We start from the raw sequence: 22949 nt of genomic DNA on the forward strand, positions 1-22949 counted from the left end.
AGCAGCCCCATTTGGTCACTTGGACAAAATACCTCAGTATTTCACTGCCTGAATTTCACACACACAGCCAGCACAGAAGATTGTGAGAGAAAAAGGATTTCTCTTGCATGACAAACCTATAAACCCTTTACATAATAATGCAATCCTCTAGAGGCTAAAAGCACATACTGGACAGTAGCCCTCTGAGTAAGGGAGGGAAAGAATAGATGATAGCCCAAATTGTGAAGAATTTCTCTCCCCAGGGCAGTTATGATTAGCTCCACCGTGGGCTACGTACTACAGTCATTATCAGCTTAATACTGGATCCTCCACTCCACTTTTAAATGCAAACTTGCACTTGTATGGAATTGATCTAGTAACAGAGCTTTTCCTGCTCCTGTATATTCTGATCCTATAAAGCATGCAGCTGAAACCCAAAGCTTGTCACGGTTAATGGTGCTAACATTTACAAGTGCAATGAAAAGCAGGTCCAGCAAAGCAAACTATGAAAATCACTGACTGTATTATAAAAATACCGTGTAAATCCATTTGAGGTATTCAGATACTGTGGAACAGCAGTTTCTCAGGCTCTTATTCTTTAAATAAAAACATTTTAAAAAACACCGAAAAGGTTCACCTGAAAATAAGGTGATGGGATACATTTTAATGTGTTACTCCATCCTCATCTGTATCTAAGATGCTGTTTCTTACAAACTTAAGTCTTCAAAAATAGCAATAGTAAGTGCTTACTTCCAGGCATGTAAAATTTTGCCTGTGAATTGCTTAAGTATAGGCAGCATGACAAAACAAGAAGTCACTTTCATATATTCAGTATCAAGGCAGTATAAACTTCTCCTACCTTTGGTTTGATCCAAGCCAAATACACATTTAAAGAAGACAAATACAAAAAAAAAAAAAGCCAATGAGTAAAATGCACACAATTTCTTGAAAATATAAACAAATTGCTGATTTAAAGATAGTTTCTTGATTCTTTTTTTGTTTTTTTTTTTAAACTCAGTGACATTTAAAGTGCAATATAGGTATCTGTTTAGAAATGGTGAACTAGAATTTAATAAAGTTTCTTCCCACTTCATGGCAAAAGTAGAAGTGGCAGCATCTCTCCACAAAGATCCATTTCTATTGTGAGAGCAGATTACTTGAGAAATCATTTTTGTTCTGGTGTTTCCAGCAACATTAGAAGCATCTCACCTTTTTCCTTCATTTCATGCTATTCCCAAATTCTGCTTCATTTTTTCATATACAACATAGCTGATGCTGACAGCTGGAAGCACTTTCATAAAATTAGGGGCTATGCCCCTATAAAGTCCTCGGATTCCCTCCGTAGCAACAATTCTTTGAAATAGACTGACCATGTTTAGTTGTGGAGCTCCTTCCACAGAGGCTAGAACAAAAAAGACAATGTGTTATACAACAGTTCTAGTAATATTAACATTCTTAAGCAAGTATCAAACACCTGGGTAGTGAGCCTACTACCACCTCTAGGGCCACTGATTAAAAGCTGAATCCTCACAGAGGAAAACATCAGTCCTAGACATCTGAGAGATATCCACGTGTCTACATCCCACTGAAAAGCATTATCCACCTACATTCCTTTGGAAATCTAGGCTCCTACCCTTAAGTCTGTGCACAAATATCTAGCAAAGATTCAGCTATGAAACTCTCTTTATGAAATGTCCTCCAGAGCAAACATTGTTGTCTACCTTCACAGGATGCTGCAAGTCTCTTCTTAAATTTTAAGAGATCAAATGAAAACATTCTAGATTTTAGAAAAGTGTTCCCAGACTATGACAGGAGCTCTATGCCTGGCAGAGTCTTGTGTAGCAAACGGCGCTCAGAGAACACAGAGCACCACTGTCTGAAATGTTACATTTGGATCAAGTATGATGAACAACAATGCTGGGGGTAACAGGGAGAAGGGACTGAAGTTAAGAAGGATTTGCCAGATAAGGCCTTGATTTTCCAGGTTAGGTTTTCTTTTCCCTATGTCTCTGCTACAGCTATTCCAAATGATGCAATTTTGATGCAACCACACAGAAACATTTTCAGTACAATAGGACTCACCTTGAGCCTGCATGCGTGTTCTGATGAGAGCAAGAGGGTAACTGGCTAACTGCCCACACGTGCTGGAAACAGTACCACATCCCAACAGTACAAAAACACCTGGGTTAGCAGAGCTTGACGCATAGTGTTCTAGCCACGTACTCTTTAAGAGCTGCCAAGGTATAAATTTAAATAATAAGACAAGAGATCTGCATTCAACAAAGTAAACAAATTCCTCTTTATTCATTACAAAACTTAGGGGATCAATCCTGAGAAGCACCAATCTTGCTACACGAATCCTACATGCTTACTTTTAAAGTGCACAAGTAAAAACACCTTAGAACACAGGCAAGGACTTTACCCAGACTATAGTAGTTAGTGACTGGAAGAGAAATGCTTCAAAATTGCAGCAGCGGGAACAGTGCCTGTGTTCTAGACCTGTTAATACTTTGGATGAGGAGAAGGGAAACACAACTCCCACAGGGTGCAACAAAAGCTTGCACGGCTGTGCACGTCACCCCATGTAGAAGATGCAAATCGTAGAAAAGAGCTTCCATTCTGCTTTGAAAATGTTTGCTCAAGCAATTGTGCTGGTTACTGCTGTAGTAGGAAAAAAAAGAGTGTGTGCATCCGAGTTACTTAACACACTTGGATGCAATGTAAGCATCAATGTAGCATGTAAGGTACATGAAACATTTTAGTTGTTGCTGATGGGTGTAAAAGGTGTCAGTTCCTCTTGAAGGAAAAGACAATGGTGTTTCAAACTCCTGAGACCAACTATATGTCAGCCACAAAGAATTCTGGTGACATGCACAAATACACAAGGAATTCAGGTTACTATAATCCAATCAAAAATGAGACAAAATGGCAAAAAATTTTACGTATTAAATTTCATAAATGCAGGACAGGTGACATAAGATGAATACCATTTCAGGTTTTTAAGGCCCATATTTGCTATAGAACAGGTATGTTAAAGTCCAACAGGCTTAGTTGAGTATGCAAGCATGTTGCATTGCCAAGGTCTAAATAATCCTGCCTCATGAGTAGATTTCTTGTTTGGTACTGTTGCATGTAAGGGCCCATTGGCACAGGCACTCCTCCAAAAAGGGCAAAGGAAAACCTTACAGTCTAGAAAGACTAGTGGAAATTCATTTGTGTATTTTAAATTGAAGACAACAGAAATATCACAAGCATATTACTAATGATAAAGTATTCTAAATAAAATTTACCCTTTCCGTAAATTAACTAATGAAAACTACATGTATTCAGTGATCAAAACTCACCTCATAAACAGCAAGGTCGATGCCAGCATAGGGAATTATACCCAGAATATTAGGAACATAGCCTTTGTAGAAGGCCTTTACGCCTTCTCTTTTCAAGATCTTCTTAGCACAGTCAAACATCCCAGAATATTGCCCTGTTTTACCCACAGCCAATCTTGTTTTTAAAACCTAAGAATGAAAAAAGCAGTTACCTGAAATACATATGTATTTATTAATGTTTTTTATAAACATAGGAAAACACAGTATCTCTCTGCTCATTCAATTGTCTAGAACTGCTTTGGATTTTGGTACTTCAGATCTCCTTTGTGATGACTACTGTTAAGGCTTTGTTAGCAGTAGGCTTCTTCAGACTTCATCCTTACTGCAGAGCAGCACACATACTACCATACATCAGCTTACAAATTATTAGCCTTTTTGAATTTCATTTTAGCTTTCTTTCCTTGATTCAAACAGGCATATTTTTTCTATCAACTTGAAGGCAACAGTGTGAGCAGTATTTAATAGAAGCATTAGCTGAAGAACAAGTGAAAACATTAACACAGTAGCAGATCACATTTCAGAACTGGGAAAAGCAAAGCATATTAAGAAAATAGGCTTTCAAAAAGCACAACATAGAGGTAGTTAGAAGGTATAAGGTTTGTGTCTCAACTGAAACACAACATTTGATTAATAATGGAGATAAGCCTATACAGCATCTTAGGACAAAACCTAAAAATAACAACAGAAGCCAAAAGAAACTACACAGGAAATTTCCTAAGCAGGAATTTGGCCTACTTTAAAGCCTCCTAAAACTGTAGCTTCCTCAGGAATTTCCTGGCACTTTCCTTTTCTCTTTTACTTAGAAACACCCTAAAATACCCACCAATTCTAGAACAGTATTATACCTTTGTTAGGAAGATTGAGCATCTTATTGCAGAATAGTTCACCTGTCTCCACTGATCTGTGTAATCCAGATGATCTACATAACATTTCAGTTATTCTATAACTTAAACCATCTCTGTACTCAGGCTAGCTGTGATTCAGCGGCTCTAACAGGAAGGATGCTATTTAAAAAGAGATTATTATTGTCAGCAATGAAAACAGCTAAATTCTATTCCTGTTGACAGCCCTCCCAATGCAAAAGGTATTTAAGTTACATTTTCCATTTCTTCCAAATCTGGATGTTAGTACTGGTTTAATCCCAGACCCAATATATATTCCAGCTATTCACACAAGATAAACTTTCTGGGGAACCAGCAGTAAAGGAAGTTCATCCTATTTCTATTAAAAAACACCCAATAAAAAAAAACCATCAGGATATTAAATAGCTACCCTAAAGCAGTGAACATATTAAAACTAGTTAAACTGCAACACATGTAGTACCACATTCATGTACTACAGAAGAAAAAGCAGTTAATCCACCCAGCCTCAAATATAGCCATCATATTCCTTTCACACTGATCTAACCAAACCCAGCTCCCAGTCATAATGCAGCATAACTTCATCAGTTCAGAAATACACGAGACCATTCCTTGCTTACATACAGGGCAAAGAAGATTAATGCCCAATTCAGAAAACACTTGAACATGTACTGAATTTTTAATGCATTCTTGGATGATTTTTTTTCCCTGAGCTAAGGCTTTACTTAAACCTTGCCTTAGACAATATTATACAGCCAAATATAAAGAAAAATGGCAAATATCAAATAGAACACAGTATATTCAAAAATGCCTGGTACTGAAATTCTAAAAGGAAGTCCAAAGTGAAAATAAATTAGGATCTAAGAATACAGAGCAATTCCTACAATATTTTCAAGAGCAAAAAAGGTTTTATCTTGGAAATGAACCATGCATTTGGAAAAGTCTCCAATGGAAGCAGATTTTCTATTACTTACCTCCATGGGATATATAGAAGTTTGTGCTGTTGCTCCAGCCAAAGAACCGGATACAAATCTTTCAACAGTGCCTAACTTTCCATCATCCTTAGTAAGTATCCTCTTATACTGTAGTTAAAACACATAAAATAAACATCACATGGTTTTTAGGAGAGGCAAGAGTTACTACAAGAGGCAGCAGTACAGTACAAAATGTCTTTTCAAGCTTTAATTCCTTTTTCATGTATTTACAGTTATGTTTACTAACTAAATTTAGTGTTATGCTTACTGCAACTCTGTGAACAAAGATTCTCAAGAACAGAGTAAATATTCCAGCCTGCAGAAATCCTCTACATTAAATGCCTCTGCCATACACAGTACTGTCAGGTATTCCAAACAACCAACACAAGGGTACCCCAAAATGGCTTCTAGATGACAAACTGCAACCCGACTCCCTTGCAGATTCAGTTCTCCAATCAAAGAATGAAAGATGAACTAGCACGTTCACAGAGACAGAGTTATACATACCGTGTCAACCAAGACAGAGACACCACCATGCAAGAAAGCCCCACCAGCCCCCCAAAAGCAGAGCAAGGTATAATGTGCTCAGGGTTACTCCAAGGCATCGAAAGCTACTGCTGTCTTACAATATACCAAAGTTTACTTGATGTTTCATTGCTTTTATTTCACAGTTGTACAGAGGTGTTCAATATGTTCATTTTGTCTTACCTGATGCACTAGCAAGCCCCACAGAAAAAAAAATAAAGCTCCTTTAACTACAACAGAATGGTAGTTCGTTTTCCAAAGGAGGATTAGACCTTAACATGATGCTTAAAGCTGATTCAGAGGTAAATATAACTCTGAAATCCAGGATGAAGGCATCTTACATAGCACCATTATATCTGACTCAAAAAGAATTCTGTGTAAGTTCAGCTAGCATAATGTGCTAAATTTTGGTTGTTGTCACTTCAAAGCAACAAACTAGATATTATTGCACTACTACACATAAAGCTATGCAGCCTGGAGAATATTTTAAAATGCATGACTATTAACACTATTCTATTAACAAAATAGACTATTTTATAATGTGAAAATCATCCTATAATTACTTTGACAAAATCCACAACCATGCTAAGAATTCCTATATAATATAGGAGAGCAAATAATGAACAGTGAGAGTGATATAATGTTATTTTCATTCCTGATTGATCATCCTACCTGTTCATAAGCCCAGAACTTAATAGCTGTTTCAGGAGCTATTTTCACAACATTTACACCATTTCCCCTCCAGAGGGATTGGACACCACCTTCTTTCAACATTTGCTTAAAACCGCTGGCTATATTCATTTTGTTTGATTTTGAACCATGAACCTAAAAATAAAAACCACAAAGTCATAGTAAAGAACACTGCTCTGATTAGATTGTAAAACTCATCACCCAAGTATTACATTGCTTAAGTACATCAACTAGCAAAAAACACAACCACTACTGAAAAAAAACATCTTAGTGGTACAAGTATAATATTTGATTACAATTTTGCCAATTATGAATATGAAAAATAATTTTTATGAACAAAATATGGAAACTGTCAAAACATAACTAGACTTACAGAATTTAGATATTGTATTTGGCCATCAGTTTTCCGTAACAGCTTTCTAAAAACTGAAGTGATACTGGAAACTAAAAAGTTCTTGAACATTGCACCTACCTGCATCATCACTTTAAGACGATCTAATGGTGCTGTGCCTGTTCGAGAGACAGCACCAGCCACTCCTCCAGCCAACAGCTGTTTCCACCACTGTCCAGTCTTCTTCTCTTCCTCTGTGAACTCATCTGGAACAGTCAAACTATCTCCTATATCCAACACCTATTAGAATCCAAAGCAAAGATGTGCAAATAACTTTCTCATTCCATCATCTCAATTCTACTAAGAGCTCCAATTCCAAATTACCCTACCATGTAAGAACATGTAAATAAAATGCTACTGAAAAATAAAAATATCTCTTTAGTGTACATTCTATAATTAACTTGCTATGGATTGCTATTACTATTCAATGAATAGCAACTTTTAGTGACTTCTACATAGATACTGAGCAATACCACCACAGACCCACCATTTCAAAGACTGCACCATCATCATTAAAAATTATGTTGAATTCCTGCCTTGAGTGTGGCCCAAACGGCATTCTCTCATGAACAGTAGTCCTTCATAGTCAGCACTAAAGCTCAAATCCTTATATGCTGCCAATAACCTTTCACCAGACAACCTTCTAGGATTAGTTTAGTAATCTCCTAAGGATGCTAACAAGAGATTTCTCTCTCACGGTAATTTATTCACACATATGTGGGATCTTACCACCACCACCATTTAAAGTAGCCTTTTTATAGGTGATGTATTGGAATATTCTATATTCTGGTAACTGAAGAAAACTACAAGTTGGAGTAATGCTTTATACATTATTTTATCCTCAGTTACACTGAAAGACACATGAATGACTTTCTTCAACTATAAAAGTTTGCAATTTGATCAAAGAACACTACTGCAGGCTTTAGCAATAAAGCTGTCCAAGACATAGGACTATGGAATCTCACATATCACTTAAACATAGTCTCTGCTCTTCATGTATTTATAACCATGACATATGAGGAAAAAATACACCGTAGACAATGCAAAACCAGTATTATGCATAAATTAAACCTTTAAACAAGCAAGAATGTTTTCATAACTGATAAGTAGCTGACCAGAAAGCATGTTAACTGATAAACTTTTTTAACAACTGTTGATTTTAATTGTAGACACCACATTCCTAACTTATGCTTCATTCCCTATCTGTTAAGTAGGCAGAACACCATCTTGATCCTCTGGAACACAAGAAATGCAGAATACAGATTATAGATACAGCCACTGGACAAGCAGAATAAGCACCAACTATTCTGGGTAATTAACACAGTATAATTGGAAAATTCTTTCATCTTTCTGACATTCATGGTTTCCAAGTAAGGTGTCATCAGTTGCTCAACTACACAGAAACATCAAAAGATAATCAGAACTCTTACAATATGAAATCAGTGTTCTTAGAGAAATTATGCGTATCTACCAGCAGTTAAACCTTGTGTCTACCAAACCCTAAACACAATTAAGAAAAAAAAGCTAAATTTTAGGGTGTTTATAGCAGAAAAGCTACATCCAGCAATTCATAATAATTCTATCCCAATGGAGCCATCTGCTTGGAAGATCTGACAGCAATTAAAGTTTTACAATAAAAACAGAATTGGAAGAGCTGTCGATGCCAGCCAGGCGTGCGAGGTGTCACATCTGCTCTTATCTGAAACACCAGCTGTGCTGCCGTAGAGCTGGATTTTGCTTGCTGAGATAACTGGGTCATCAGCTGACTGCAACACGAGACTTCTAAAATTCTTACGAGTGACTAATAACATTCCATAATTTAAAAAAAAAAACAAACTCTTATGTTAAATAGTATTAATATGAAACATTTTATTAAAGCAAAGGCATTTTTTTTTCCATTAAGTAAACTGGGACTAGGACTATTTGATCTCATAGCAGCACTTCAACTGTTTTCAGTAGCAAACAGGGAGCTAAATCGCTTCTGGCGAGCATTTCTGAACTGAGGCTGCAGCATGAAACACTCTTAAGCTTTCAGGTCTCATAAACTGTTTTTTTTTATTACAGAAATGCTGACTAATCTCTGAAGATATAAATGGTCTCACTCATATTCAAAGGAATCTGTCTTTACCTAACTTCATGGATTACTCCAATAATTCCTCAGCAAACAGGCTTACTGTTGGTTTACTTACCTTATTATTTGTTCTAAAAAGTCTGTCACTGAGGTGGAAAGAGCTCCATTCAGTAGAAACTTAAAAAACTTTATCTGCTCAGTGGATAACCTACTGCTGTATATTTTGTCATTCTTAAATGAAATTCTGTAGCACAAGAGTGTGAGGAACATGTGCACAGATAATCACCAATGACACCAGTGATTTTAAGATAGTAATAATGTTACTATAGAAATACAACTACTGAACTAATTTCAACATAAGAAACAGTTAAAATGTTTCTATTATTTGTGTCCACATATCAAAAGCGCTGAATGTAAAAATGTAATGTGAAAAGATAATTATTTAATATTGTAATTATGAACTTCCTGTGGGATATCTGCAAAGGAAAAAAGAATTCCTTCCTAAAAATTACTGATCATTACTGGCAAGGTTTAGATGAATTTTTTTGTTCAAAAGAACCTCATGTGGCGCTGTCATGCTTATAAATGACAGCATGAAGTCAAAAGGAAATCAAAACAATCTCAAATACAGGTATGCTTGAAATTTAACAACTGTGAAATTGTTATACTCAATATTGCAAATTAACAGAGCAGAGATGAACTTTCAAGCTACACTAAGCTAAAAGGAAAGTTGAACTTACAGTGGAATGTTTCCAGTATCGAATTATTTCCTCAATGTCTGTAGCTGGGTTAAACATAAAATGATCTCTCCACTCATTCCAGTCTACTGTCATTGTCCCATCAGCATCAATACTAGAAAGAAATTGAACAGAACTGCATAAGGAAGTAGTAACAGGGATGGAGTTTTGCTCTGTTTCACTGCCTTACTCCCAACCCCTTTTTTTCATTTAATACTGGCCATCACATCAGTGACAACTGACTGTAAATTCCATATGGAGACTTCAAGTCTGAATCCTCTATGGCCTTCCCATACCATGCTTTTCTTATCCAAATGCATCTGGCATATTCCATTTAAAAACATATTATAGCACTTTGTTCTATGAACAGCATTTACAGGGAAATGAGGTAACATTCTCCCAGAACCAGATGCTCAAGTAGCAACTAAACTTACTACCACCCAAGAACAGATGGAGTATATAAGGATTTCTGTAAAGGCACCACTGAAGGTACCAACATTTTTTGAAATTATAATTCCATTTATCCTGTTCTTTGAATTATAATAATTAACAGCACAAAGCTTCACATACTTAAAAAATTAGTAATTCCTGACCTTTGCAGGATCTTTTCTGCCTGTTTTTCTGAAATGTTTATACCCAATATCTTGAGAGACTGGACAACCTCTGATGCTTCAATTTTCCCTTGAAACATTAAAAGAAAGATGATATATGTTTAAAACATGGAACTTAATACACTTCACACCTTGGAGCCCACTAAGTTCTATTGTAACACCTACACAATAGCAAAGATCATTTAAAATCAGTTTAAACACAAATTATGTATTTTGATTGTCTAGTACAAGGACTGAGTGAAGTACAGTAAAAACATGCAAACAAATGAGATGCAAACATCCATTTAGTTAAAAAGTATTTTATCTTTCATAGATACTTAGAAACTTCCTTAGAGTTTCTCCATCTGGGGAATAAAGAGCCCCAGACGAACAGACCTGGAAGATAATAAAAAGAAGAGAAAAAAAGACTATAATTATTTACTATTTCAATCTATAGTAAATTCTTACTATGATAATTTTAAGGAAAAGTAGTAGGGGTTCCATATTCACAAATTTTTGTCTCCAGTTTAGACAAAGAATATAAATGAAGATAACTTTTAATTCACAGCTTCTTCAAACAACATTTGAACAAATAAAATAAATCAAGGCATACCATCATTGTTTTTGTCCAGGCTCTTAAATGCCAGTTTCATCTTCTTCTCATGATCTTTAAGATACTGCATAAACTCTTCAAAATCCAGCTGTCCATCCTGGTTAGTATCTCCAGCTTTAAAAATTTTCTGTTGAGAGAAAACTCAACATTTGACTTTTCCAAGTTACAGCAGGTCACAAAGCAACAGCACCATGACACAGCCCTTGCTTTAAGGAAAACTTCATATTGGTCACTTTGGGAGTCAAACCAGGAGAACACATAAGCGTAACCTTCAGAGCTATGTTTTGGTTTTGGAGTTTAACAAACTCAGTATTAACCCAGGAAAGTTGTGAATGCTCCATCCCTGGTCGTGTTCAAGGCCAGGTTGGACAAAACCTTGGGTGGCATGGTTTAGTGTGACACGTCCCAGCCCATGGCAGGGGGGTTGGAACTAGGTGATCTTAAGGTCCTTTCCAACCCTGTTTTATGATTCTACTGTCATGAATAATGATTTCTTAAATCTTTCTTTGCTGCCAAGTGCTTTCTCTTTTATTTACATAGCTTTTCTACTAAAAGGATTTTTAAAGTTTCTTACCAGCACTGGCACATTATACATACAAGTATCAAATAAGTTGTGGAGGAGGAGGTGAGAGACAGGACAAAATCATGAAAGAGAACAACTCTAATCCTGTGATTTTCCTGGTTGCACATGAAATTTGTCAATATGCCAGTAAAATAAAATAAAAAAATAAAACAAAAAAATAAAATAAAAAATAGTGGTCTATTAATTGCAAATTATAAAGATAAAAATAAAGACAGCAATTAATTATTTAACTGCTGACCAGGAAAAATAGAAAGATCTTGCCTTCAACCACCCAGGGTCTAAGAAGGCATGGCTTTCTACTTCAAACTGAAGCCCTGACAACATAAAACAAACAAGCAACAACAGACTTGGCAAACTTAGTGTTACAGTAATCTTCCATTTTTGTATGTGTTTTCTAGTAATTGTCCCACAAGTAAGAAACATATGCAAAATTAACCATGAGTTAAATGCATGGTATACAACTGCCAGCACTGCAGGAAACAAGCCTGAAACACAGCCTAAGAGTAGATGTCTCCACCAGCAAAGGGCCAGAATACCATCTTCGTGTGTGAAAACATAGTTTTTAATAATGGGAAATTACAGCATCCCCCTCCAAGCATCAGCCTGTAACTGCTGGGGCTTGTCTCCAAAGGCAAAGCCCTGAGAAGAATGAAGCTCTGGCTAACAAGCTCTGCAGGATTTATGAGCTTGGGCTTCATGCCATAGCAAGGGCTGCAGAGAACACAGTGGGGCGGAGGAGGGGCAAGGCCCACAGCTCACTCCTTTCACCCACTCTTGCACTTCCACAGCACTGCTGTCTCCTTTGCCAGGATGAGCAGGAAGCAGGCTGGGAAATCCACCCCTAAACCCTGCTGCAGAACACAAGATTTAAGGGGAACTTAGAATCATAGAATAGTTAGGGTTGGAAAGGATCTTAAGATCATCAAGCTCCAGCCCCCCTGCCATGTGCAGGGACACCTCACACTAAACCATGTCACCCAAGGCTCTGTCCAGCCTTATGCCTCATCTTTTGATTTGGGCATCAGTGCCCATGGTTTCCCTCGAAGTGTGAAATCCTACAGGAGCAGCACTTTGTACAAGATGGACAGGAGACCAAACTGATAGCACAATATCTTCATTAACTTGCAGTAAGTTTAAGAGTACTTCAGGGTACATTTAAAGCATATGCCAAAAATTCTTGCAAATTCCTATTCTGCAGACTGCCTTGTGCAACTATAGTTTCTGAATCAACTAACGCAAAACGATTTGTATGGCTGTTCTAATCTGCAAAATCTGGTTTTAATCATTTTACCAACACCCAAATTCCTAAGATTATCATATCTCAATGGAAGGGAGGAAGTCAATATGGCATGACACAGTGCAATAAGGAAATTATTTACCTCCTACACTACAGCAAGTTATGCACAATAAAACTGACTCAAGTTGCCATATACTCAAGAGAAAAGTGTCTAGTATCATCTTAGAAAAATAGTATTCTTAGTATACTTGCAAATTCAGCTTGATTGTAATATCTGTTTCAAATACCTATTTCAAACCCTTACCAGTATGGTTAAGGCTGTGCAGAATTTCCCGTTATGAAAAAAACAGTTTATACTTATTGAAGTCTATGGGTGCATTGCTGACCATGACCTTCTAACAAGATATTAAGAAAGGTCCCCCCTCAAAGACACTATAATCTCATCTATCTTGTACTCCACACGTAGCATCTCATACTGCAGGATCTGAGCATCCTGTTAGTCTCCCACAAACTACTGAGACGAGGTAATTTACATGTCAGTCATACACACATTGAGTGAATTCTAATCAACATTAATTGCTACTATTCCTTACTGCTATCTGAACTACACAAACAAGAATGTAGAACAATGGAAGAGTTGTTCTGGCTCACAGATATGACGAAACTTGAACAAAATTACAGTTACAAAACCTCCACTGCTGAGGATGATGTGAGCCCGAGAAAACTGAAATTCTGAGAAGGTTTAGAGCACTGGCAGTTACAGTGTGTGAAGGGGCCACCTTCCATTTCATCTGCCAAATAAACAGATTTTATATTACAACAGCTAGAAAAGGATAAGCACAAACATACTCTCCATTCCCTGCTTTTGTTTTTACAGTTATTTTCCAGACTTCAAGCCATCCTCAGCCACTCTCAGTGCAGCAGAACAGAAGCTACAGGGAGCAAAAGTGTATGCTTTCACTGAGCAGCCACATGCATTTTTCTCACATTACAAATCCAAGAGTTCGTAGGAACAAAAGCCTCTTGTGTCTAGGAAATGTACTAATCATGCAGGTGTTAAAGTTTCAAGATTAAAACCAGTAATTTGTGAGTTTGTGTAACAAAGAGAATACTGAAAGGAGCTTGCCTTCCACTGGCAGGACAGAAATTCCCGCATGGAGGGTGGCATACTCCATGGGCATAGCCAGCAGGAGGAACATGTACTTGATTCTGTGGGAAGCCTGGCATAATCCCAGGTATAAACTGCCCATTCACAACATCAAGTAATAATTGAGGTTGGAAGGAACCTCTGGAGGCCATCAAGCAAAACCCCAGCTAAAAGCACAACCAATTAGATCAGTTTGCGCAGTTGCGCAGGACCACATCCAATTAGTCTTGGACATCTCCAAGGATGAAGATTCCACAGCCTCCTCAGGCAACCTGTTTCACTCACCTTCACTTCAGACCAACAGGGAACCCAACTCTGCTGTTCTGCATTTAATATACTACCAGATTTTGCATAGTTACAACCACTTGTCACTGAGCCACTTCCTGGTTCACCAACTTCTCTGATGGAGAACTGGGTGCACCTTAAAATAGGCATGCTTACAACAATGGAGCAGGAACCAAACCAGATGCTAATCCTCGTTTGGAAGTCCTGGGAAACAATGTTCAGTGTGCCTGCCACATTAAACCTGCCATTTCTCGTTCCTGACTTACTGTGGGATCACTTCACCTTTATGTAAGCCCAGCCCCAAAAGAAAAATGTTTATTTTTCAGGGTATGCCATTTCCTCTCTCATTGTATAAAACTTTAACCCCAAGCAATAAATATAATTCACTAGATAAAATTAAATGATGACTACATAAAGACTTGCTGATAGAAGACAACTTAGATGATCTTTCCTTTTAATGTCTTTACATATACTGACTATAATGCTCCAGTGGTGACCTGTTTGGTCATGACATTGCTGCCTTGTTTTTTTTTTCTCCTCACATCCCTTTTTTCTTTTCCATTCTACTACTTTGTTTTTTTTTCCTGCTGTAGGTTTTGTTAATACAGTTGCTTTCGAAGTCCTGGACAGTGTGGCAACACCAATGTAAAAGGCCACAAGGAGACCAAAACACTGAGTAAGTTTTATTTTTATATTTCTGAATTATACAAAGCATGTTGAAATCCTGCTCCTCCAGAAGACCTCTGTATTTGGTGTGGAAACACAAGCCACAGCACAGTAAAGTTAAAGACAGGCTTTATATGCACCTAAAAATCCCGGTGCTAAGTGGCCTAATGAATTATTACATTACTCTGTGCCAAAGTTATGAACTTTAGCACATTCATAGTTACAGTGTAAAGACAGAGAATGCAAAACACTACAAATATTAATGACTTAATGTAGACTTTTTTTTTTTAGATTCACAGTTTGATATTACTTAATACCATTATTCGTGTATTGTGCATAAGGCTTCACATTCTGGTTACAAAACTGAATTGGGCATGAAAAGTGGGACTGCTCAGTCCAAATGATTACCAATCGTTATTTGTTAGCTTTTTACTTCAGCTAATTAATTCAACATAAAGAATATCTAAAAGGAAGTGATCCACTAAGAAGTTACTGGGTGTTTCTAGCTTCCTATCATGCCATCTACAAAACAAATAAAAAAGACACTTAAAGATATATAATCCACGCAATTAGCAATTCATTGTTTGAATTCTATGACTAGAGTTCCAAAGGGCACAATTACAAATACTGCATAGAAGAAACAGAAGCATCAAAGTAAGAACAGCATTGTGTCTTTGGACATTCAGAAATTTCATATTTCCTTTTAAAATTTCACATTTTTTTACAAAACGAAACACAGTATTCCCTTCTCCTTTTCTCCCCTTTTTCTATTCTTTCCCTCTTCACCTCCAAAGTCATTAGTGCCAGTCACTCATATAGTTCTGCATTCTACAACTTTAAGTTATTAGACTGTAATCTTATTGGAAGCCAAATCAAGTCACAGCTCAACTATATGCAACTCTTGTCTCTTTACAAAATGCATACCCTACAATAGTAAAAACTCATGTTGTCCTCTTCCTGTCTCTATATGCCAAGACTACACAAGTTATGACACACAATGATAACCTAAAAATCAGTAGTAGTAAAGTTACTAAAGTCAGTCTTGTCAAACAGCATCAGTTGCGAGATAAATCCACCATAAAGGGAGAGGGCCTGAGGATGTGTCCACGAAGCATTATACCCCAATGAGTCCACATAACACAGTAACAAACTAGAATGCCACTTAACCTCCATAAATCCAACACAACACTGCTTTTTGAGTAGTTTGAGTAATTTGCACTGCCTCCAAACACCTCCCAACTTCAGTGCTGTTCAAATGCAACATTGATATTTGTTTCCTTCCCTCCCAAAGGATACTAGCTAATATGTAAGCAGTACTCCAGCAGTCTCTTTAAACCTGCCACACACAGACATTAATAGAGTCCCCCACTCCAGTACAGGAGACTTGCATCCCTGGCTGTAGCAGAGATGTTGCTATCAGCTGCAGAGCTTCACCTTCCTGTTCTTTGGCCTGAGCACCAAACTTCCCTGCAACAGGAAAGCACTAACAGCCGTCTTCGCACTGGTCCATTTCAGGTAAAGAATCTCTATAAAAAGAGCCTAAAAAGGAAGAGATACAAGTTGTAATATGTTCTCCAATACGCCCTGCAGAAGCTGCTCCCTCAGGACCTGGATAAACTCTTAACTCATAGCTATGAATTAGATTCCAAGAATCTGAAATGGCATTAATGGGAGATGCAAACTATCCCTAGCAATTTCACTCAACATTCCTTGCAAGTTACACTGGTATTTTGACTTTGAACATACTTGGTAGACTGACTTTTTCCCTTAAATAAGATTGTTTTGCTGCAGAGGCATCCCCACCTTACAGTCAAAAGGTTTACAAAAGGTTTACCAGTTTACCTTGTTTATTTACCTGGAACACACTGCTGCCTCGGGACAAGGATTTAGCAAAGCATTTCAACATGCACTTAAGAGATCTTCCAGAGGTGGGGGTTCCCATATTTGGTGCCTGGAATTCTTGCACTTCGCAGCAACAAGAGGAACAATTAATCATTCACTGTACCCTGTCACTGTTCAGGAAAAAAAACTATCAACTTAGCATTATAAAAATTTATTTTATCTCCTTGGATGCTTAAAGTGTTATGAAAACAAACTCATTCACCTTGCTCTTTCATATGGAGACTTGGAGACTACAGCACAGATCAGTTAAAAGCTTCTGAAGTTGTACACATTAAAATGAAATGACAACTTACATGTTTGCTTACAACTTTAGTCAAGATACACTACTAAAAATTTTTGTGGTATTTCACAACTAAGTCTCTATAATCAGACATAATCATAAGCCCTATTATGACCTGAAAAACAAAGTTTAAAGGAACTAAGTGGTTCACATCAGGTGACGTCTGCTATGGCAAAAAGTTGAAAAATGACCATCTATCTAAATCTGTAGTACCAGTTTTTGGCATACTAGTAGGGTGAGAGAGAGCTTCATTTCACATTAAGAATTACATATAGACATGAAAGTGCTGAAGCTTGTAGGACTGTGAAACTGCATATCATGTATGATAATAATTTCTAAAAGTAGGTATCATGTAATTCGAAATGCCAATGTTTCTTCTAAGAATCTGTCAAGTTAACTAGTGTTTTTAGAGCTGCAGCATAATGAAAAGGCTTCAGTTAACTTGGTCTACTAGCCTTCTAATCTTGCCATATAGAGGAAGTTCCCAAAAGTATGAAAAGCCTGGAAGTCTTAATGCTGGAGAAACACTCAATGACACATTTAGCTCAGTCACTAAACAAGTATGTGCTTTCTGGGCTAAGAACAGCTATGACAAGTTCAAGCTCTCAAGCACAACCTAGCCGTAGTTTTTAGAGGCCATAAAATAGCACTAAAGGAAACAATGCTCACATAGGCCTATCCTCACCCATCCTCTCACAGAGAGACACAGCACTGTAATGCAGCGCTATGGCCTGCCTCACTGATGGAATTCTGAATTTTCAGCAACACACTTCAAGTGTCCTGAGTATTTTTATACTTTGTTGAAATTAAATCTTCATAAACACAGTCAATTACTCTAAACATACCATATTCTGATTGCTGGGAATTTAGTCTTCTTGTTTCTGCTACACAGAAGTGTCTCATCACACTCTTTCTTTATCTAAAGAAGCCTTAATGTAGCCAAAGATTTATGTCAAAACCTGACAGTCAGTCCAAATAAGATCATTACACTGTTTCCAGAATGTAGCTATTCATTTCAGTAACACCTTTCTACTCCTAGCTCCAGGACTCAATGTATAAATAGCACCACAATTTGAAAGCTTGGCTGTTCCTACCCTACACTGAAGATTGAAACAAGGGGTTTGCCTCCTACAGTTTTACTGTAAGGATTGATTGCAACAGAAGGAAAGGGTGAACAAAAATAGTACTTCATATAACCATTCACACCATGTACGGCACTCCTGCCTAAGAGGCTCACAGCATTCTGTAGACAGAGGATGAGATCATTTGAGATCTGATCCAGCATCTATTTTGTGTCTCTACTGGACAACTCCACTAATCAAACTGACTGTACAATAGCTTTTAATACTGCTTGTAGAGCACCATTTGATACTGTCACAATACTGAATTCCTTCTGTATCGGTCTTGACGTACTATGTCAGGAATCTTTTGTGAAGCTTTGCAAAGTTCCCCATTCCTGGCGGGTAATACACTACTTTATAAAACAGGAGTTATCTGGCAGCCTCTAAGCAGCATATATTTCAGACTTTCCAGTGGTTTACTTTTGTCTGTCAGATACTGACGGAAGGCAGGTCAAGTAGAACACAAATTTAAGGGTTCATGTCATGTTGTGCTACAATGTCTTGCTATGGGGAAAAATTATTCTTCCTTAGAGGGACATGCAACCTACCTCCAAAGCTTACCACATGGTTTTGCATCAGTTCCCGTATCTACAATGTTTCTTCACTTAAGAGGGTTTTATCATACATTAAACATTAATAAAACTGCCAAGACAACTATGAAAGGTAAAAAAAGAGCATAACAGTAGTCTATTACTCAAATGGATAGCAGCTTTGCATCTTTTAAAGACATGCATTCCAGAGAACTTATTTCAAGAGAATAAGAAAGTAATACTTGTAGCACAAGCACTGACTTACACCATGAAAAAGAGGACTCAGGATGAGCCAACTGACTTAGCAGTGAAACACAGTAACGCTCACATTGTCCCTTACCCAGGGTTATAATCAGGAAGCAGCTGTGCTCCTAGAAGTACAGTGACCAATATCCCATGCAAATGAATCCAGCCCTGCAAGAGTACTTTTGTAAATGTAATCCAGACCTGCATTTAGAACAGAATAATAGCACAAAGCCTGAGACCCCAACCCAACTATGAGGCACTGAAGCCTACTCAGCTTCAGGATACCCCAAGGCCTGCCCATCCCATACTGCCACTATGTTGGCAGGACTGAGCAGCTCACTGGCTAATGCTTTGCCATGTTGTTCAATATTCCCTCATCTCATTTACTTACTCATTTGTTGTTAGTAATAATAAAACTACTTCTGCCTCTCCAAACACAAATATGATGATGCAGTATCTGACTTCATTAATAAAATACCTGTTCACCAAGTAGTGAAAAGGCATTTTACTGAACTTATCATCACTTCAGAGCTTGAAGCAAAGTAACAGGGAGAAGACAAGTTCCAGCTGCAAGAAAGTACAGGTAGCAGATTAGCTACATAAAGACAGGAAAGAAGCTGGAGTCAAGTCTTACTGAGACTCTCTTATAACAAGTCTAGTTATTAGCAGCCCAGTTTCTAGTTCGAACTGTGTGCGCCATTAACTCTAAAATAGTGAGCATATAGAAGTTTCAGTGTACTCCAACAATTCTTCCACCCCCTCAAACATGCAACATGACTCACGGCTTATTTTGTTTACTCTGTGTTTCTAAAGCAACTAAGGCAGACAGTTCCGGCTGTCCATTACATCCAAGTAAGTCTAGCTTATCTTTGTTAATTTCATGCATTTCGCTTCCAGTTTATCCAGCGGCAACTAAGAATTTGACAGATATTCAGATGTGCACTATTAATGAAGCATCACACTGATCTTGAGAAAGAACTTGGCAATTCAATTCTAAGTTGCGCAAAACTTAATTCAGTTCTAAGCTGCTCAAAACTAAGCAGCACACTACTTGTATCCCAGGGCTCTCTGAATTATGTGGGAAGATCACCCTTGTTAAATGCCAGAAAATTAACTGATCACCAGGTCCCCTGTTGTTCAATTTAAGTAAAACCCAAAATCCTTACTGTCAAACTGGTACAACAGTTTTTCAACAATGTGTATACAATGTGCAACTGAAGTTCATAACTAGCATGCACTTCATATCACAACTTCCACGGATAAGCAAACAGAACAAACTGTCCCTCCTTTATACCAAAAACTGAGAACACAAAATATAATTCTTGTGAAGATGATTTTGACCAGAAGCAGTATTGAAATGAAAGTATGCTTTCATCTATACTCGGCATCATCCAACTAAAGAGGCCTGCTGCATACTTTTTCGTTAGTTATATGAGACAGAGAATTAAATACCAAGTAAAAGTAAAATAGACATCAAATAACAAGACCATGGGGAAAAATTGGCAGCGTGTCCCACAGTTAGTATAAGGTCACTGAAACTGAATTATTGACATAACACTGCTATCAAAATTTAAGTTCACTTTCCTGAACCTCTTTCAGAAAATATGCAACAGGCAGTACAGGGACAGCACTGGAATGCCACCTAACTATTCTTTACACTAAAACAAAGTCCAGCATTGTTACGGTAATAGCTGTAGCAGAGGTCTCAGCTGTACCTGTACAGCCTAGGTGAACCTATGTGCGCCTTGTTGGAGCAGACATGCCTTACCACTCAAATACTTATGCCTACAGAGTTATGCATTTACTGATTTTATATGGGGATTACTCAAAACAACAGGTCAGATTTGCTAGTATAACTTGGCACTGCACTGGAATGCTTGATGACTCAATTTTACTGACTTTTGAGGTCACAACATTGATACAGGGAACAAAGGAATGTAATAGTACAACCCAGTCACAGGAGAATCCACAGCACAGAGCGTGTGCTGTTTCGTGGTTTGACAACCACTGCTACAAGTCTACATTATTAAACAGAAATTACCCAACACAGCCCTTGCCAAGTAGAATCATTTCCATGTCCGAGTGCTGATGGAGACCTACCGTCAATAACTAGTTCTAATATTGCAGCCTACTGTTATACAGATTTACTTACCTGCTGCACAAAGCAAGTCTTAATTTATTCTGACCTAGATTATGCAAAGGTGGAATGTCAGACAAAAGATGTAAACTACAATCCTTTATCATGCTAGAGGAGGAATATTCTATCAAACATCGAGCTACAAAGAATCAAAGGAAGTCAGAAGTCAACACACGATCAATAAAGCTGGCAACGGAACCGCCGAGAGCCGCACTGTTAACAGCCTTCGCACTCGGGATCCTTCACTTCAGCCCCGAGGCGTGCCTGCACAACGCATCCTTGCAGCAGACACGGCGTCCCCGCGAAGGGAAAAGCAGGCCCGAGGCCGACTTCACTCAGGAGCAGCCCAAAGCCTCCGGACGCGGCTCGCGATCTGGAGCAGCCCCCGACGCGCCGCCTCGGCTTCGGGACCATCACGGCGAGTCTCGGCAGGGCAGCGCCCCATCCCTCAGGGGTTGGGCGGCGGGTGGGTGGCCAGGCCGCGCCTTACCCTCCCCATGGTTGCAGGGTGCCGGGGGGAAACCGCTCGCCAGGGGCTGCTCCTCTGGGAAGCAGCACCGGGGGAGGAAGTGGGTGAATGGCGGGGAAGTGCCACCGCCGCGCCCCCGGCCCGCTCTTACCTCCTCCGCCTCTTTTCCCAAGGGGATGCCCATGGCCCGGAGGCCCGTCTGCAGCTCGGCGATATCCACCCTCCCATCTTCGTTGAGGTCTAGCTTCCTGAAGAGGTTGGCGTACCGGGAGTCCCCATCCCTGTTCCCGTCGCAGGCGGCAGCCGGCAAGACGAAACCTCGTATGAGCTGGAACATGGCAAGGCAGTGCGGTCAGGCAGCGGGACGCTCGCCCCTTACTCCCCGAGGGCTGGGCGCGGCGGGAAGCACCGCCTGTGCTACCACTGCCACCACCGCCCGCAGCTGGCGGAGAAGGAACCGTCCCAGCCCCGCCTCGGCGGCGCGGGGAGGAGCAATCTACGGTACTGCCCGCTCTCCCTCCTCCCCGCGCCGCTGAGCGGGAAGCGGGAAACGGGAAACAAGCAACAAGCAACAAGCACCGAGCCGCTAAGGGAAGACGGCGGGCCGCAGCTGCTCAGGTTCTCCTCGGCTTTCCGTCCCGCACCGACACGGTCGTATCCAGCAAATGTTTCCCATACAAGTAGGGAAATACCAACAAGCTGCAAAATACCTAATTTGGGTACTCTGTTTCATTCTAGTGACAATGGTTGAGGTCTGGGTTGAAGCTCTATGAAGACTACCGAGTCTAGGAGCAGTCTGAAAGAGCTTGCCTTGCTTGACTTAACAAAGACCAGAAGAGGAAACTTGTAGTGCTTGTTTTCTCTTCATAATTGCTTCATAAATCAGTAGAGTGAATGTGAATGGACACAGCTGGTACAAGAACAAATGGACAGAAAATGTCAGCAAGCAGGCTCTCCATGGGAAAGATGCAGTGAAAACGAGCTGCTGAGTCTTGCTTTCCTAGTGCACATTCAGTCAGTACACAACCACAGAAAGTGCTCTTCAGCCTTATAGCAGGAACTTAGTACCCTTGCTCAACGAGTGATTAATAAAGTTAATGTGATATATTGTCTGACCACAGACTAATTGGTGCTTGAAAATGACTAGACACTACTATGACTTGCATACGTAAAGACAGTAGTTCTTTGAATCACAAAGTGCACTGGGAATGGACCTCAAAGACCGTGTAGTCCAACCTCCTGCTCAAAGCAAGCTTAGCCATGAACTCAAACCAGGTTACTTGGTCTTCATTCAGTCTTGAAGATATCCAAGGATGGAGACTTGGACTGCCTGAATCTCCTTACAGAGAAGTTTTTCCTTTTTAATCCACTCTGAGCTGTTCTAATTTCAATTTGTGCCTGGTGTTTCTTAGCATCCCACCATGTCCCACTACAAGAAGCCTGATCCTATTTTCCCTATAAACTCTCTGTAGGTACATAGAAAGTGGAGGCCACCTTTCAGGTCCCCACAAAGCCTTCTTTTCTCCCAGTTGG

At 39.0% G+C, this 22949-nt stretch overlaps 1 protein-coding gene across 1 annotated transcript; it reads right to left on the reverse strand.

Annotated features, from left to right (window-relative positions):
* Window positions 1-221: 221 nt before the first annotated feature.
* SLC25A24 (solute carrier family 25 member 24) lies at window positions 222-21828 on the reverse strand. The gene is made up of 10 exons (XM_057429120.1): window positions 21568-21828; window positions 10814-10940; window positions 10204-10291; window positions 9614-9725; window positions 6884-7042; window positions 6394-6546; window positions 5197-5304; window positions 3324-3491; window positions 2062-2212; window positions 222-1381 (listed from the first exon to the last, which is right to left on the reverse strand). The coding sequence occupies exons 1-10, from the start codon at window positions 21751-21753 to the stop codon at window positions 1203-1205; spliced, it is 1431 nt and encodes a 476-aa protein (XP_057285103.1). The 5' UTR covers window positions 21754-21828; the 3' UTR covers window positions 222-1202.
* Window positions 21829-22949: the final 1121 nt, after the last annotated feature.

Source organism: Pezoporus wallicus, unplaced genomic scaffold, assembly GCF_028554395.1.
Source record: "Pezoporus wallicus isolate ANWC-B61680 ecotype Strahan unplaced genomic scaffold, APGP_CSIRO_Pwel_v1 contig_593, whole genome shotgun sequence".
NCBI lineage: Eukaryota > Metazoa > Chordata > Aves > Psittaciformes > Psittacidae > Pezoporus > Pezoporus wallicus.